This window comes from Erithacus rubecula (assembly GCF_903797595.1).
Source record: "Erithacus rubecula genome assembly, chromosome: 3".
In the NCBI taxonomy this organism is placed as follows: domain Eukaryota; kingdom Metazoa; phylum Chordata; class Aves; order Passeriformes; family Muscicapidae; genus Erithacus; species Erithacus rubecula.
The window spans coordinates 88553521-88572714 of record NC_136689.1 but is presented as its reverse complement, the minus strand read 5'-3'; the positions used below and the strand labels follow the sequence as shown (position 1 = coordinate 88572714).

Below are 19194 nucleotides of genomic sequence, written 5' to 3'. Positions count from 1 at the left end.
AATAATATAGCCAGTGTTAGAGAAATTAGAAATTACCTGTGTTTGGAATCTCTCAAAACACATTAATCTGGCAGCCTTATAAACCTCTCTCCATTTGGTTGGTTATAAAAAAAGGCATGAGAGGTGTGTTATTCAGGCACTTCTGATATGTTAAATAAGCCAGCTTGGGGGCTGCTTAGCACCAACATGTGCACACCAATTATGTCTGGATGTGTGGTACTGAGAAAGTGTAGAAAACTGTTGGATTTACACAACCAAATTTAGTTTATATGCACATGAAATTCTGTGGGATGAGCTTTAATACAGTTGGTGCTGCTTACATAGAAAAAAAAAAAAAGAAGTTGCAAATGGTTTCAATTCAAGGCTTTTTAAAAAATCCTCTGTCATATTCCTGTGTGTCTCCTTAGGGATTCCTGACAGCCATGAGGCAAGAGACAACTCGCATGAATTTAGCCAAAGGGTGGGAACTGGACAGTGTTGTTTTGTGCAGTGAAGTGACCAAGATGATGAAGGAAGATGTTGTTGGCCCTCCTCCTGCTGACATTGGTGGGGTTTACATACACGGCCTGTTCCTCGAAGGGGCGGGCTGGGACCGCAGGAACAGCCGGCTGATGGAGTCTGCTCCAAAGGTAAGGATCCAGTGCCTGCAGCAGGCATGGTACCTGTGCTCTGGGAGCCTGAATGCTGAGTGCCTGCAGCAGTGCTTTCACAACAGGTTTTAAGAGCACTAGTGGTGCTGGGAGAGGACTCTTTACCTACCAGAAGTGAACAAAAATACTTCTGTCAGAAAGTGAGTTTAGGATGCATAGCGCTAGAGCAGACCAGATGCTGGGCTTCTTGGCTTCAGGGGCCCCAGCAGCACAGTTGTGTTTGGATAAAATAGTGCATCCCATAGTCAGTCTTTCTTTTCCAAAGCCCTGGGCTAGGTTTGATATGGAGGTCATTGTTTGGTTGACTAGAAATCCCTAGTGTTTGTTTTTTAATATGAGGAAGAGTATTAGTTCTGGGTTTATGCTCAGTTATCCATGCGTTGAGTTACATTTCACTGGTGTGACTAAGCAGATTTAAAATCTAACTATGGAGTAATGATTAGATGCTGTAGTCACAGTCCAGGGAAAATTGTCATTGTCTGCACTGGTATACTTCTTCCAAGCCAGTGCTAACTGTCCTGGAATTAGAATTGAGATAATTTTTGTCCATAGGTAATTCACTTCTGTGTCTGACTGAAAGAAAATTTTTCTGAACCAAACCCTGCCAGCTGTAACTTCTGTTGCCTGTTTTGTCAAAAGACCCCTTCAAACATGGAGTTTACTCAAGTGCTCTGGAGTGTTAAGCAGGGCTCTGTGTTGCTCTTGGATTTGGGTCTGTTTTATCACCTCACAATGAGTACTTTATCTTGGTGGAAGACCTGAGGGAATCTAGTTTGGATAAACACCCAAGAAGCACCTTGTATTTTAGAAGCTCCACTGTCAGCAGTGCAGAGGTACCAAGGAAGGTTGCTAGTTGTAGCTTGGTTTTTGTAGCTCCAGCCCTGCCATTCAGAAAAAAGGAGGTGGGGAAAAATGGAAAATATTAGTCAAAGGGGCAAAAGAAGTGGAACAAGACAATGATTGCTGTCCCTCCTAGAACCACCCTGACATTTTTCCATTTACCTCCACAGCATGCAGTTTTCCAGGTTTCTACTTTTCTGCTTTCTTTTCCTTCCTGATGGCAGTTGTCTCTGAGCTGCCACAAGGTTAAAGTTAGTGTCAACATAGGAGTGAGTGCAGGACTTGTATTCTCACCTGCACCTCTGCTGAGGTTCTGGTGCTTTGTCTGAAGCCATCACTGAATCTAGTCCTAGTGTTTAGAATTCAGATGCCCTATCCTGCTTCTCTAATAATGCTGAGCCCTGTGCATCTTTGACTCCCTCAGGTGCTGTTCACAAGCCTCCCTGTAGTCCACGTGTTCGCTGTTAGCACGGCAGCCCCAAGGAAGCAGCACGGCCACGCGTACCCCTGCCCCGTCTACAAAAGGCCTCGGAGGACAGACCTGACCTACATCTGCTCTCTGTCCCTGAAAACAGTGCAGAGTCCTGATCACTGGACTTTGAGGGGGGTTGCACTGCTCTGCAGTTCCAAGTAAGGACACGCAGCTATGGAAGAAAGAACCACCAAGTAGGATTAAGCTGCCGCCAGTATTGCGGTGTTATTGTCAAAGTGGTGGCTACCTTCTCACAGGGGAGCAGGAATTGGCAGGTGGTACATAGAGATTATGTTAGTTGCACATAGATCAGCTAACTCTGTTCACAGCATAAATACTGAATTTATTTATCCTGGGAATATCAGAGGGGAAACAGCTGCAGGTGTAAATTTGGCAACTCTTATAAAACAGGTGAGAATATAATCAACTAACTTACTCATAATGGAAGCACTACATAAAAAAGTGTTTATGATGGTGGCAACTGCTCTGACCTCTTGTGATGGTTCTTTTGTAGATGTTATCTTTCTTCCTAATACAAAAATTTTTCATAATATAATTATTTTTAAATTCAACTCCGTAGTTAAAATCTTATCACCCATAGCATTATTAAAGCTGTAATGACAAGGTAATTAAATGCATGGTAAAGTTTTATGTTGATCTGCATATATTTCAATGCACAGTTCCTTTGATTTTGCATTTCTAAACTTGCTGGGTGGTGTTACTAATGGCTGTGACCATTTTGTTGAACAGTCACTTATTAATGTAAACAGTCATAGAAACAGAAGTGTTTATTTTTGCACAAGAAGTGCCTTTTGCACCTATTAACTAGCCTCTAAACCTGTATCCACTTATAATGAAGTATGGACACCCCCCATTATTAGCAGAAAGAAAGGTTTTAAGTTTTCTCAGGGTAAACACATCTGAACACCGTTTTGAGCTCTATAAGTACTCATTTCATTAGCATTAGTGCCTGAATCCTGCAAACTCAAACCTCTTAACTGCTTTTTATTCTGTATTTTGTATCAGTCTAGTTTTTTAAAAAAAAAAGATGACACACAGGCCATACTTCACCTGAAATGGTTGAAGTATTTTTATGTTAACCACCACTCCTGTCTACCCTGTAACTGGAGGATGATTGATAATTCTCTTTTAATAGACAGATGGCTATTGGTAGAAAATGTGTTTGGCTTTTTTCACTAGCACAAATTCAAAGCAAAAGAAATTGTTTTTGAAAGAAGGACTTGCAGTCATGACTTTGTTAATTTGGTTTTTCTCCTTGTAAGTACTTTTAATTTTTGTATAGCAAGCGTCTAAGAAAGTATTTCATCCCTTGCATAGTCAGTTTTACTCTGCAGTTAGCAATTGAAGGGCTCATTTCCCATGAGGAAGTTTGATATTCACACCCACACCCACAAGGAAGTACAGAGTGCCAGCTTTCTTCTTGGAAAACAGAGCAGACAGGGACAGGGTCCCTTTTTTCCACTGAGCTAGGAGCAACAGTGCAGGCGAGATTATCTTTTCAAGTGAAACCAACTGTTCAAAAAATATGCACCAGAGCTCCCTGCAGTGCAGCTGTACATCAACCAATTTCATTGAGAATTTTGTTTCTGAGAAGGCTGAAGGATTTAGCTTCCTGATCATTGATCTTGGAAATTATGAAAAAGATGGGAGAGACTTCAAGCAGCAAAGGTCTGTGCTGTTCCACACAAATTGAGGTTGCAAACCATAGTGCTTTCTCCATCCCCTACCTTTATGAGGGGATATGGAGTAATTTAACTTTGATCTCTTGGTATATGTAAAAGTCAGGTCAGTAACAGTGATAGCAATTTAAAATAAAAAAAATGTACATTGAAATACTTTGTACACCTGAAGAACTCACTGCTTGCTATGAAACAAATCATCTTCTGACCAATTGAAGCAAGAAGTAAACATTAAAAAATATATATTTGATATAGGTTATATCTGGTGCTACCTGATATGCTCCATGGAAACTGCATCACTTTTCTTTGTCAAGCAAAGTGAGAAAATCAAATGCTATATGAAGGAAATCTATAGGCAATGATTTTCTAGCACATAGTGTTCTGCTGTATAAGAATGCAAAGAAATAGCTTAATGGAACATCAACATTTTCATTTCAATAAATAAACCCTGTTTATCAGTTTAGGAAAATGCCAAATCTTGCAGAACAAAATGCAGGCCTTATTACTGAAGAACTAGAAAAATCATACAGTATTTCACTGAAGATAGCTACAGTTTTATGCAGAACTGAAGAACATAAAATGACTTTGCTCCAAAAAGGTTTCTTGTGACTAATAAAGAGCACCAAACAAAACCTTCAGTGTATCCTACAAGCAAAACATTCTTTCCTTTTTGCATGTGATTATAGTAGAATGAACAATTTACTGTTAAAAGAAATGTGTTCCTTTCCCTGCCTCCTTCTCTTGCTCTGTCCTGCCCTTCCACTCAGTGGAGTTGCTGCTCCCAATCTGACAATATTAATTTGATTTGAAATGTCATGGGTATAGCAAAACCTTGGCCTTCCCCAACCAGTGTTCCCTAGTTACTATTGCTAAAGCTGTTTCACTTCAAGAGGGATGAACACCAATCTAAATGAAAGAACTGGCAGGCAGAATACTTGAAATCAAACTAATTATATTTGAATGATAGATTAACAATTAGCTGGAAGTTTTCAAACAATGTATATAGATAACCAAGTTATGCTCTTCTGTTAAAATGAACCCGAGATATTACATACAATCATACAGCTTTTGGCAATATTGTACAAGTTTCACACAGATAGTCATGACTAACATTGCTTTAGGGTAAGTGCTTTGAAGGCAACTCCATTTAAGAATGAAGAGAGCAATACAGTTCTGCAGCCCATGTCAGTGTAGCAGTCATGTTTACAAACATATCTGATGTCAGGGCACTGGCTCCTGAGAGTTGCAAATAAACAGCATTCCATAGTCCAAAGGGTGTCTGTCTCATAATCCCTGAGGCTGTGACTGGTCAATAATGATGATGACAGGAAAAAAAGAATTGGGTTATGGATTGGCCCTGTACATCTGTGACTTTGTAGAATAGATTTTAATTGCAGTGAAGCTCAGAAAAAATACAGAGAGCGGAAAACAAAAGAATTCCCTTGTCTGGTCAGTTATGCTCATAAACCCTATGATCCTCTGTAAAGAGTAATAGTTTTCTAAAAGATCTCAAGGAATCTGTGGTTATAATATTCTATTTTTTCTCTCCATTTATTCAGAACCTACACATTCATCTTATTCCACTTTTACTGCTTCTTATCATTGCCTTTCTCACAATCTCATCTTTTCAAAACACGGATTTGATACTTCCTTCCATTTTCCTCCTGCTTTTCCATATTTAATGTGTCTTCTTTTTTTATTCTTACTCCATAAATGCTCAAAACTCATTGCTTACTTACAATGAACCTTCCTATTCCAGAAGTCTGGAAATAGCCTGTAGTCAATTTCAGAAATTTCTCTTTACCACTAAGGAAAAACACATTTTACTCAACAACCCTAGAATTCCTGCCACATTTTTTCATAACATGGATAAAGCAGGAATAGGCTCTTCCTGCTTTTTCTGTGAGGGCCCTTAAGTGATAATATTTGTACAGCTAAGCAACATTTGCCATGGTTTTTCCTTTTGCTAATATGAAGTAATAGCTTTGTTATTGTTTTCTGATTAGATGAGTTGGTATAAGATAATGGAAACAAATTTTACACTGTTGTATGAAACGATGAGAGTGATTAGGCTGTAAAGTGACTGCTGATGAATCTTGGGAATGCAGCAGATTCCCATCTCCCTTTGACACTGTGAGTTCCATTTGGGTTAGCGATGGCTATCGGCACACGCCGAGACAGAGGGGGAGCCCCTTCCTTCAGTTTGCATGGCTTGACTTTCGTCAGGAAGACAACACTACAGACATCTGTGTGCATGGCAGAACAACACCAACAGGGGTTGTGATAGAACACAAATTCACACGTTTCTCTAAAGCTGAGTGGGTACATACTGTGCTCTCTCTTGCTCGGTGAGGACAGTATGGTGTGTGCTCGTTGGCTCCTTATACTGATTGCTTTAAGTCTAGCAGAGGGACGTCATCATCGCCTCCTCCTCCTTCTTTCCTTTCCTGCTTAAGAACGACTTCTGGGAGAGTCACCCCGATTTCAGTTGGCTGGGAAGCACCTTTTGTTGCACTATTCTTGTCTTTCTTTACCTTAGTGATCACTTCTGTGTAAGAGATTTCTTCAGTGAAGGGCTCTGCTGCTGGGAGCTCAGAGGAGATGTGTACACTGCCTTCCTGGATCCCCTCCTGACCTTCGGCCCCTGTTCGTTCTTTATTTTTTTTATAGATCTTGAATGTCTCCTTTGTCGGAGCAGCTTGTGAAATGGATTTCTTGATTCTCATCCCAGATTGTCTCAGTCTCTCTCCTGACTGCCTGATCCTCTCTCTTCTCTCAGGGGTCACTATCCTAGTTTGAAGCCTGTTTACCTTCTTGCCAAAATTTTGTCTTGTCTTTTGGATATTTTCCCTTGAAAATGCCTTTTTGATGTCATCAATGCGCCTCATGCCTGATTTCTTGAACTTGGTTGCTTTGCTTTCTTCAATATAATATTCTTCATCAGAAGACAGATCATCAGGTGGGAAGAAATCATCCTCTATAGTTTCACCTGCTGTCATCTCTTTGATTACAGAGAGAGATGAAGGACACTCGGTTTCCTCCTGTGAATAAAAGCAGAGTGTCATGTTCCAGCAAGTGTGTTTCCAAAAGATGGTGGTTCATGCTTTTTTTTTTTTTGTTGTTGGCTTGCAGTTAATTAGTGCTAACTGAAATATAATACTGTAACAAAGTAAGGTAGTCTTATATCATCATACTCTATCTATGCATAACACAAATGGCAAAAGAAATCTTTGCTGAGTTCTCTAAAGAATATGCCTGATTAAAGATTTCTTTTCACTGTTGTTCTACCTGAAATTAATTAATGCAATGGTCCTAAATGGTCCTATGAGTCCTGGCCTCTAATGGTTTTCAGAGCAGACCTGTCTAGGTCTTTTTGGTCTTTTTTTTTTTTTTTTTTTTTTTTTGCTTCTCTGGATTGGACCTAGATCTGTTATTCCTCACCAATAAAAGCAGACACTGTAGACAAAAAAGGCTCTTGGGTTTGTATCAGCTGTACACTGTCCAAGCAAATGCCTCAGAGAGGTGAGTATCTTCAATCTACTACTATTACCAAGACAATTGTGCATTTTTGACTGTTTGGAACTTAGCAAACACTTCTGTTGCTGCCCAGAAGGGAATGAACCCCAACATATTAACTTACACGTGCTGACTGCACAAGGGGACAAATCAATAAAGTCGGGAGATGTTATTTGGTAAACCCAGTAACACACAATTCATTAAGCACCTGCACCATTACTGAGGTTAACTTGATTTGTTCCATCTGGAAATGTATGATATTCCTGAGCAAGCACCTCTGTCTCCTGTGGTGAGTTTGGTGGCCTGTTTGAGCATGCAGAATTATATATTTATATGACACATCTAATGTGTATCAGCAGCATGCTTGGAATTAGTGACTATCCGAGATATCTTAGCCCTAGAAATTCATGCAGCCTCTCTTAAGAAAAATTGCTAGAGGCTCAAAGCTCAAAAGCATGGAAGACTTCAAAAAACTGTCCATGGTAAACAAAAAATTTACAAAGAATGAGCAAGTGGTTAAGGACATCCAAGAAAAAAATAAGTGCAGTATATACAGAGAAGAAAAATTGTAACTTGTAGGAGGGGTATGAGATGGACAATGCCACCCTTTTCTTCCCCACCAGCTTTTTGCATGCATGTGCCTGTGCTCTTCTCCCAGGAGGAGCAGCCCTTTGGGGTACAACATCTGTATGACACTTTTCTAAGCTGTTTCCCATTAGTACCAACTACTTCAGCTCATTTCTGGGGCATGGCAGTGTCAGGACTCTTAGTATTATCAATGTAGATGATAGGAGAGATATTGAAGCTGTGAATCCATGAATAGCAAGTAAGGCTAACTGAATATTTTGCTGTGAACTTCTTTCCAGCCAAAAAGATGTTTGTCATTTTTCACAGTGACTCATTAGTAGTGAGTCATGTTATTTTACTGCATGCTAGTAGTACATAAAATAACATACTTTGAGCTATTTGACAGATAAAGCCCACTTAAGAGTCTCTCATCATGCCTTGGTTTCAATAAAAACCCTCCAGTAAAATTGTTGCTAATGCTTAGAAAATACAGGGACAAATTATGTTACATTGATTACAGCAGAATTTTGTTCAACTCATCTGTCAAAACCAGCAGGAGCAAAACTACAATGCTTTGCTAATAATCTTCATTAACATGTGCAAATTAACATTAATTATATAAAGACTTCTACATATAAACATAATCTATTTTTTTCTAGAAATTAACTAAAACACAGCTGGATAGTAATTCCTCAATGTTTTTAAATTATACCCCACTCCTTCAGCTGAAATGGTAACAAAAATATTTCCGGAGTGAATATTCTGAATATTCTGAAATCTCAGTAGATACAGAGATGAATACAATATGGGAGAGGAATATGCCTTTCATATGAAGATTACTTTTTAAAAGAAAGGAAGGCAGAGACACTATTTTCTCTGCAATATTTAAGTTTTCTTCCTTTAAAAGAATTTGTTTGTACTTTTTGTCTGTTGCCAGATTTTTATTGTATTTCCCTTTAGTCTATTAGCTACAGGAGAGAGCATTTATCTTTTCTACACACGTTAGAATCAAAAGTTATGAACAAGAACATGTGAGATGAAGGTCTTGTAGATGAGACACAGAAACTAGAGCTGCAGATCCTGACAAACATTTTCATTCTCCTACAGACTCGCAGCATGAACTTTGCCAAATCTTTGATTTCCTTCTTTTCCTTGGTCTCTGCACACATCTTGCAGAATCAAATGTAGCAAGGCAAAACATTAGTGTGAGTTTCTATCTCTCCTCAAGATTTCTGGATGTTACTGAAGTGGAAAGTATTAGTGAGCCTGTCTAGCATGTTCGGAAGGTTTTGGCATAAAAATTCAGTGATTTAGGCTCAGTAGGTGAGCTTTTTCATCTGCTTATTTTCTTTCTCTCCTGCTCCAAACTCATTTCTTCTTATCACTAGATGTCTGTGGGGCAGAAAGAAGAGAGTAGCTTATCCTTCCTAAGGAGGAACAAGAAGTTTTATTACCAGGTGGGAAACAGAGAGAGTCAAAGCATATAGCTACAAGCTCCTTTATAATTTCAATAAAACCAAAAGACCAAACACCTACTGGTTTTAGCAGCACAGAACAAAGCCCTAAATTGGGTGAGAGTTTTCTCCTTATCTATAAAGCAGATGGGACTGGGAATAGCAGGACTGGGCAGTCCAACCTTTGGGGAGAGGGAGAAGGGAGTTGAGCCATAGATGCTGCTTTGGAGCTTTACGTTAAAAGTCTGCTTAAGCATTTTTCTAGGAAGAACTTGTACCCACCACCACCACTCATGGGAGGTAAGGGAGGGTCTAAAATGAGATGCACAGGCCAGAATCAGAAAAGAAATGGAAGCTGAGCCTTCCTTTTCCCTTTCATCACTCCTCCTACAAGGAGCCCCTGCAGAGGGTTCTCGCACTGGTCCTGGTGTCTTTGTTGGCCATAATCGCTCACTGGCCATAATCTCCTGAAAAGCTAACCACCACTCAACACACTGGAAAGAGATCTTTCAAACAGAACAGTATTTTTTCCTTCTCTTCCAAGAAAAAAGTTGATAAATCTGCCATATAAGTGGTTGATTTGGAAGTTGTCTTTGATTTGTACGAGAAGTGTAACACACATGCTCATATTATGCATCTCCTGCCTTCCTACCCTTACATGGCCCCTCCATTAACCCAGAAACATTCAGGAATTTTCCACCAATTTGAGAATGGAGCTGGGTTCTAAGAAGTAAGTGCTCTTCTGTGAAGCTGTCTGTGTTTTGAGTCATTCTGTCTGTCCCCCACAAGCTGACATCTGTTCCAAACAAACATGTCATGGCTCAGGTACCTCTCTTGTAGATCTGAACGTTGTCAGAAGACAAGAGTGCTGAGAAGAGGGGTTGTGTGTTATGGATGGGGTAGGAGGAGAGAGGGGAGAAAGGAGTCAGATTAGATGGTGTGTTGAGACTGGAAATAGTTTAGAGAAGTGCGTGTCTGGAAGGACATAAAGCCTGAAAGGAGAAAGACTTCATGTTTTGTGGCAGCAAAGCAGGGACTCAAAGCATTGGTTGAATGGTAAGGGAAAATCCTGGAGACCTTTGCAGTTGTAGTTGCAGGGCAGTTAGATTCACTGCTCAAGGAAAAACTTTAACTGACAGAACATAAAGGTATAAAACCATGGCAGAACAATTGCAATATTCAGGAGTGGCTGGTAAAGCCTCTGGCATGGCAAGTTTGCTAAGAAAGTATCTTATACCTGAAAATTGGTTTTTTTCTATTTTTGAGTAATCTCTCAAATATGCCTAGCCAAAGAGTTTTGAGCTCTTAAGACTGAATGCAAAGTAAACATAAAAGTAACCCTTGGCTTTGATGAAGAAGGCCAGCATGGCATTGATTTGAACAGATGGCTCCAGGGGCAGAGAATATTGAAACCTAACAGAGTCTGACTCCATCACTGGCATTTTCACCCCCCGCTCTCATTTAAATTTCATTCACAATTAGAAAATTTTCAAGGGGACACAGACTGTGTCTTTCAAACCCTCCTTTTGCTCTTCAAACTTTCCATCAGCTGCCAAAATTCTGGCTGCTCAGCACCCATGGGAGGGAACAGTGACCAGTTTGCAGGCACTGCAGGCATCTTCTAACCAAAAGGAAGAGATAAAAGCAGTAGCATTTTTTCCCATAGGCTACAGTAAAGCATTTATGAGGGAGGGCTAATGCACCTGCTCCTCAACCACACAAAGGGAAATGTGCTGACTTTTCCACCTTGCTGAAACCTTAAAACCAGTAGGTAAATAATCCTAAATGTGGCAATGCCTCTGATCAACCCTATGAGACTCTCAAGGTGGCAATGCTCAGATAATTGAAATGCACAAGGGAAAAGAGGCTGTTTCAGAATGTGCCTGCTTGATAATCCTGCCTGTACAGTCAGGCTCTTCTCTTCTCTGGGAAGAGAAAGGGAGAAATGGCAGAGCAAATTGCTTAGCAGTGTCTCAGGTATTTTGCAGCTGTGGTGTCCTGGCAAAGATCAGGTTGGCTCTAAAAGCAGCCTTCACTTACTGCCGCACTGGGGAGGCAAAGGGGGCTGCTGCAAGAATGTCATGCCTTCAGCAAGGACTGTGAGGCTGGGAGAAGAAAAAAGCGTTGAAAAGATTCCCTCAAAAACTTATTAGCTAAATTTGGGAGCACAGATGGGATCGATAATTAATAGCAGCAGTACTTTTATTATCTTTAAGAAAATGTGTGTATTTAATTTAGAGTTCGTTTGATTTGCTAAGAGAAGTAGCAAAACAATGTCACTGTAAAACGATGTTTAGGCTTTATTTAAGTACATGAACATTTAAAATTACAATTTCAGTGTTTATTTTATGTCATTTGAAATGAAAAAATAGTGGAATATGAGGGAATTTTAATGAATGTAGCTAATTCAAAAGGTTTACATCTCTTATCCTTTTCTTTTTTTTGGTATATATATTCAAAGCTTTGTATTTCAAAACTCAGACTGGGCTTCCAAAATTGGCAGAGAGAAAAAAGGGTAATACACTGTATTACATGTAAATATTTGCTAGAAATGCTATAAATTAGTTCTGTGTTCTCTTTCCAAATAGCTTGAAAATGTAACTCTAAACAGCTTTAATAAAGGTGACAGTTATCAGCTCTAAACTATTACCTAATTTCAATCAACACTTTAGCAGAACAAAGCTTTAAAAAACAAATCCTTAGAAAATCAGAATGACTAAATAATTCATTTCTATATATCTAAAATAACACACTCACACACACATAATTATATATATATATTGTATATATATAATTGTGTTGTATATATAAAATCAAGACTTAGAATGGTCCTAAAGAAACTGCTCACAGCATGAGTAGGGAGGAAAGACTGATGAAACTCCATAACCTGGAGTCATTGTGCTGCACAGGGAAAAGGTCACAGCAAATGATCTTTCAGCCTTAGGGTATATGACATGGAAAGTGCAGGTGATGATTAACATAAGCACAGATGGGACTGACTGGTGATCACAATTTTGAAGCAGAGCACGAAGCAGCAAAATGGTCAGAAGTTACCCAGAGCTGGCTCTGGCACTGCTGCTGTGTCTATGACAACTGGTGATGCAAACGATGGGCAGCTTATGGGCAGGAAACTGCATTGCCACAATGTTCTAAACAAATCTTAGAAATGTTCATGTTGGATGAATGATTTGTTATTCAGACTGACAGCCAAGGTAAATCAATAAAACACCTCCTTGAAACTGTGCTCTAAATCAGCATGAAATCACTGATGAATAACCAATTACAAATCATTCAGTACTTTTACTCATATTCTAACAGTAAAGAGTGAAGCTTTATAAATCTCAAGTGATCCCCCTCATTTCTTCTGCAAATATGTCATTTCAGAATCTCTGACAGCAGGCCAAAAAACTGCTCAGGTGAGAGAGAAGCAGGATTATTTTAAAAGGCCACCTAAGAAATTTTATCAGGTAAACACTTCAGCACATGAGACTTTATGGCTAAGTGCAGTTGCTGCATTTATTTTTACACAATGGAAAACCAGCCTGGTCAGAACAGTCAACTCCCCTCATTTCTCTTTTGTGAAGCCTAATACACATCCCTTTTATTTAAATTCTGACAGAAATTCATTAATTCAACCACCAGCATCCAGTGACTACAAAGGAACTCATCTCATTCTGCCATTATCACTGTCTGTGGCTTGCAGCAGTTCAATGAGCAGCCAGTTCCCAGTTACACCACAGCAGTGGAGAAGCCCTTGGCTCCAGGCTACCATGTGCTGCATAAAAAGGACAACTGCAGCTTCAGGGGAAAACAAAAGCTTCTCACTTTCTCTGCTCTGCTATTGCTTTATGGAACTAGACCAGGGAATAGCTCTGCAGGTCAGTTTGCAGGGTTGCAATCAAACTGGTGAAATTCCTCATTTCCAAGTTTTCTGGAAGCCCGTTGTAAGTGAAGTGGAAAAAGCATCAAAAGAGGTGATAAGACAAAAAAAAAAAAAAATTAATGTTTTGATTGATTCATTCATCACTTGGTGACTACTCCTACAAGTTAGCTAGACCAGGGAAGAGTTCTCAAGGACAAGTGAAAGCCAGTTTTTAGGAGCTGCTGAACTTGTCTGCCCAAGCAAATGTGTCTCCATATGAACTCATTTCTGGACACCATTTTAACTACATGGGGAGCACAGATACTGATAAAGCAGAAACTGTATCCAGAAGTAGATGTCTACAACAGGTTGGGAGAATCAGGTTCCACACACTTCTCCCCATTTGAAAGGAATCGACTGGCCAAATATACAAACATCTGTGTCATTGATGTCTAATTTTTGCCTGGCAAGATGAGTCCTGTCCCAAATCCTAAACCTCCTGTTTGTGACTTTGCATTTTCCTCATCTGCATTCCTGTGCTGTTTTGATCAACTTTCTTTCTGTACTAAGGGAATAATTGCAAGATTCAGTAGTGTTGAGAATATGAATCCCAACTGCATGTCCCCAGTTCCCGAATCTGTGCCTCAGGAATGAAGGGTTTTGTTGAACAGCTGGATTTGATGATCTCAAGAGGAATTTTCCAATCTAAGTGATTCTATGCATGTGCCCATAGCAGCCAGCCACAGCTCCTCCTGATGATTCCTGGAGCAGGACCATGGAGAAGAGGCACGACACAGGAGATTCATGTTGTAACTGTGCTCCTGTGCTGACCTGCAGGGCAGCCCCAAGGGAAGCCCTGAACAGCTGCATCCAGTGCAAATGTAAACTAAGATCAGCTGTTTCCAGCACTCAGTGCTAATAGATGGAGAAAAATCAATGGCAGCTCTGAGGACAGCCTGTCCCCTTGTGAAGATCATCCCAAAGGAATGGGTCTGGAGGCACCAGATCCAATGGTGTTGAGTCCAGTTAGGAATCTGGTATGAGCAAAGTCCTGTGAAATATGAAAACTATTTCATTTTAGGAACACAGAAGCAGACAAATATCTGGCTTTTTAAAATACATTTTTTAGCTTTTTCTTTCTCCTAATTCCTTGCCAACATGTCACTAGAAACACAGTTTTTCTTTAGCTGTTGATAGCTTCTCCCTGAGTGGCTGCTGCACAGCACGGGGCCAGCTCTGCACTTTGAACTGGAGCACTGGGCTCGACAATGCAAACAAAGGGCTCTCATGACACTCCCTGACACAATCATTAGCTTTATTTCATTCTCTGTTTTCTCAGCAAAGGCAATTACCTATCCCAGCTGTAAAAATATTTATAAGGTTTCTGCCACAAGACTCCAACAAAGGCCCTGTGTCGCTGGACTGCGGAGGCCAGTGTTCTGCTGTCAGAGGTAGTCAGTCAATTCACACCAGTTTTTTTCCCATTAAGTTTTCAAACTACACTTTAATAACAATATAGGTTTCTTCTCTTCCCATGAGTTCTCAAAGGCAGTTTTGTCCAGACCCTGTTGTCTCCAGGACTGGAAATGTCCATTATGGTTTCAGATCAGAGCTAAAAGTATAGGAATTAGCACCATGCGCACTAAAATTAACATTATTTCAGCTGTAAAAGTAATCTGGTTTCTTGTCTATATTTCTTGCTATGAACTGACGCTTCTAATTTTGAGCATGTTTTATTGGTTTCACACCTTTTCTGTACCAGGATTTTCAAGGAAGATATTACATAGTTGACAAAGGCAGCCTTAGAAACACGCCATCAGAAACCCATTGCAAGCTTCACTTCACATTTCAACACAATGCCCTGCCACCTGTTGTTTTTCCAGATTATCTGTTATGAGGTAAGATACCAGGTACATACATATGAGGAAGGATAAGACCTCCTATGTTTCTGCAAAACAGAAAAGTGATGAAATATGAGCCACCTAGCACAGTCTGCTCTGGGTGAACTCTTTAACTCCACGCTACTAAGGATTTTGTTGCCATTTTTGAGCCCGTCATTCTTATGCCCAAATGGTACCAAATTAATGGCAACTCCTGAGTTCCTGACACCCTAATTTCTACTGCCACTTCAGGTGAAGGTGCTTCCACCTCAGGTTTCCAGAATATTGTCCCCATCATGATCTCACCATTCTGACTGTTCTAGTAATTATAACCACAGAATGTCAATGGGCAAGAGAAGACACATTTTAACTTATTTATGCATAATATCAGAAGCATACACAAGGCTGCTCCTGTGAGCCTCTCCCTGTGTGTGTAGTAGAGAAACCTCAGGGGAAACAAATTCATTGTAACCCTACTGTGTAGGTCAGTCAAGCCATAATCGTACTTGGCATTTGACACATCCACTAATTTTAAATGTCAGACAGCAGTGAGTGAAACAAATGCATGTGTCCCTTCACAGGAAATAGTTACTCATTTATAGTGCTTATGTGAAGTAATAATAGACAAAAGTCCAGTAGCAGTAAAATGGACTTTCTGGTGCCTGTACAGTTCCATTTAAATAGGGACTTGCAGAACATGCAGAAAAGCAAATGAAACGAGTTCATTCAGGGTAAAAAAAATATCCCCTTTAATTTCTGAATAATTTAGTGAGAATGATTTAAACCGTTAAATGCTCTTTGACTTCAGAGAAATGATAGCTCTTACAGCTGGTTATTCAGACTAACCTGAACAGAAATGAGCAGTGACCTGTACAACCTACATCATCCTTTTTATTCCCTACTATAGTCTCAGGGCACATAGCACTCCAGGGTCAAAGACTTCACTAAAAAGTCTGAAGTAACCTGACATTTTTAATCATGCAGTCAGCCTAGGGAGGAGAGCTGCCTGCTACCAAATCTTTTCCTCAACCACAAGGCCTTCTAAAAATGCTCTCAATTTCCTAATCATTCTGCTAAAGGGTGATCACTTTGTCTTTTTTTAATGTGAGGATATCGCCAACTCTTTTCATCATTGCTGAGATCTCTTGGGACAATCTCCTTCAGCCAATGATCCTTTTCAACCTGCCTACTCCCTCCATCAGTGATAAGATCAAAGCTATCCACTTGAAAGAAAATCTTTAGTATTTAATTGGTGTTTCCTTTTTCTTCATACCCTGATGTTCTTGCGAAAGTTAAAACTAAAATGTGCTCACCCCTGTAAAGATTCCATGCCAGCAACACATGGGTCATTGGCCCCATCACAATGCTCCAAACAGTTCATCAGAAAAAGCCTCACTACAGAAGAGCTGTCAATCACAGCCACAGAGTAAACAACTTGGTTATATCCATTGGTAACATATAGCTCAGGGAGTACGCTGGTTCTGCAGCTATTAACAGACTCCCACTCATCCCAGCCAAGCTCCAGTCATTCAGGTCTTGGCACTGCAGCAGTGTGCCTGCCCTGGTGTAAACCAGCAGTGTGGAAATCACTGCACTGGTGTGAAAGAGACCTTTGTGACTATACCTGTGCCTTGAAGTCTCAGTACACTCTTGCCTACTAGACTGTTCAGGTTTCATGCAATGTATTCATGTAGCTATTCCTCTCCAGAAAAGTGTTAAATGGTGGATCTTAGATGGATCCATGTGTCTACCTCTTCTCTGTGAATGTGGGAAAAGGTTATTCTATCTACCTCACTGAAGGAATGGAAGTCAAGAACAGTCATTCATATTGTCATTGCCACTTCTAAACCACTGTAGGAATTCAGAAAGACAACAAAAAATGCTGTTTCCCTTCCTGGAAAGTGTCACCTAAGAATTAAACATACAGAACAGGAGGCAGCTCATTCTTGTCCAGCAAAACCAGCACAGGCATCATAAACTCCTACTGAAGGTGATTCTTAGAGAAAGCACACATTGGGAGAGTCACCTTTTGTGAGAAATAACTGAAAATACCAATGGCTGTTCTTTACACCTGTGTGTAAATCCATTTTGACCATATTTTACTATATTTGTAAATGAGCTACAGCTCATATCTTGCTAGCAGAAAAATTTACATCATGTAATGGATACTGTTTTAAGAAAAAATATTTTCAAAGCATTGATTCTGCTGCAGTCATTATGGTAAAGGCCCATCAATGAAGTGGCATTATGCCATTAACCAGGGGAGTCACAGAGATTTATTACCTTTAGCTGGGAAATTATTTGCAAGCAAAATGTGAAAGTGCCTGTTTTCTATTCCATGATGATGATGCAGCTTGCAATAACGGTAATAATAGGACAGATTTGCCCTGTACTTTCTACTGAACAATCGTAGTAAGTCATTCAGTCAGAAAATCTGGGAGGCACAATTTGACTGTATATGGTACTAACATAACATTAAAGAGGTAATATTCCCTACCTTCAGCCTTTTCTCTTTTTTTCAGCTACTTTTTCCCAGTAGTGGAAAATGAACTATTTAAGAAAGCTAGGTTATGAATAATTTGTCAGCTGTACATGGTGGTGAATAAACTCATTGAAACACACAGCTCCATTCATTGCAAATGAAGTTATTTATGTACAAACAGATGCAAGACCAGGCTGTAAAGCTGAGTGATGGGGTGCATTGTGTTACTCAAGAGGGGTGGTATTTTCAAGAATGCCCAATGAAGAATACAACTCATTTTAAAGAAGTTTTGGTTTCTTGCTGCTAAAAAAGGAGCAGCTAGGCTTCTGGCAAAAGATCAAACATTTTCTACTGACCTGGGAAGCTGGGAAGTTCCAGCAAAGGCAGGATCAGACCATTAGACAAACATGTTTCACAGCACTCATTGACAACACCTCAGAACTGCCTGCACTGTTTGTATGGATGCAAGTGAGACCATGCTGTTTCATGAAACTTCTCTTCAAATGCAATCATTTTAATGTACAATGAACATCCTAGAATAAGGTCAGTGAAAGAAACTGTATGATTCCTTTGCCTACTGTGATTGAAAGAACAGTGCTATGTTGCACCATTTCCAAGGTAAAGCATGCAAGGGAGTATTTGTTGTTATGAAGGATTTGTGGGTCCAAGCTTTAGTTTGTACATATACTGCTGTACACTGAGACAATGAATAATTCCCAATTTACTAGCAGTATGAAAGCCTGGGCAATGCTGCAAGTTAAATAAGCCATGTTTTGAAATTAGAAGAAATTCTGCATTTCAGGGAGCCTGAAAACACTTTTGCTATTTGCATTTCTACCTAATACGGTGAAAAAAAATAACAGAGATGAATGTCAGGCATGGTTTGTATGACAAGATTTACAGGGGCTGCCTCATATTACCTTTCAGACAGGCAGCAAATAGTCCTTGCTGATCTGCAGTTAATCTTAGACGACTGGCTCAGAAACTACCCACACTAATAATAGACCCTGTGTGCTGTTGCCAGTAGGTTCACACTGAAAGGCATTGGGGAGCACAGGTCAGTGTTAAAGAAAGCATAAAATAACTCCTACGTGGGACAGACCGCACCTTTTGCTTCCTTAACCAGCACCTACCAGAAATCACCAAGAGATGGCAAAGTGACAGTACCACAAGGAATTAGGTTCATGGTTACCTGATAGATCACAACCCGGAATTTGTTTTTCCTCAGCATCTCCTGTTGCTTTGCCTCCACCTTCCTCACGCTGGTGCTCTGTCTCTCCACACGCGCCCGCACCTCCTTCATGGTGGAGCTGACTTTACTGGTTTTCTGCAGTAACTTGTTCACCGTGAAGCCTGTATTGCCGTGAGCCTGGGCAAGCTTTAGCATGTCAATCTGTATGGTCTTGATGGCATTTTCCATCTCCCTATGCTTCTCCTCTATCCTCTTCTGGCTCGCCTGCACGCTGTCAACGATGTTGGCCACTTTGTCCAGGACTGTCACGATGGTGTAAGCTGCATCCTGCTCCTCTTCCTCCTCGATGACGCTGGAGAGGCGGTTTTGGTGGGTTTTGTCAGCCTCCGAGGGGATTTCGCGGCGATCCATGCTGCCAGCCTTCAGCCAGGTTGGAGGGAGGCGAAGGTTCGGCGATCCTGCCAGAACGATTCTGGCGCTGCTGCAGGGAGCCAGGGCGACAGCTGGCTCGGGCGATGCTCAAAGTAGGGCGTGAAACGCTGCTCCTGGAGCTTGGTCAAATACTTCTGACTACAAAAT

The 19194-nt window shown here is 40.4% G+C and overlaps 2 protein-coding genes across 2 annotated transcripts in view; one reads left to right on the top strand and one right to left on the bottom strand.

Annotated features, from left to right (window-relative positions):
- The window catches only part of LOC306799897 (dynein axonemal heavy chain 5-like), a 144296-nt gene extending 139309 nt beyond the window's left edge, over nucleotides 1-4987 (top strand). Inside the window, exons 72-73 of the mRNA XM_079301529.1 lie at nucleotides 408-629; nucleotides 1915-4987. Coding sequence (XP_079157655.1) covers nucleotides 408-629; nucleotides 1915-2124 — 432 coding nt within the window. The 3' untranslated portion in view covers nucleotides 2125-4987. The remainder of the gene's footprint in view (nucleotides 1-407; nucleotides 630-1914) is intronic.
- On the bottom strand, nucleotides 4595-19166 carry CAVIN4 (caveolae associated protein 4). Its single transcript, XM_079301530.1, has 2 exons — nucleotides 18616-19166; nucleotides 4595-6703 (listed from the first exon to the last, which is right to left on the bottom strand). The coding sequence occupies exons 1-2, from the start codon at nucleotides 19024-19026 to the stop codon at nucleotides 6044-6046; spliced, it is 1071 nt and encodes a 356-aa protein (XP_079157656.1). The 5' UTR covers nucleotides 19027-19166; the 3' UTR covers nucleotides 4595-6043.
- Between the last annotated feature and the right edge of the window lie 28 nt (nucleotides 19167-19194).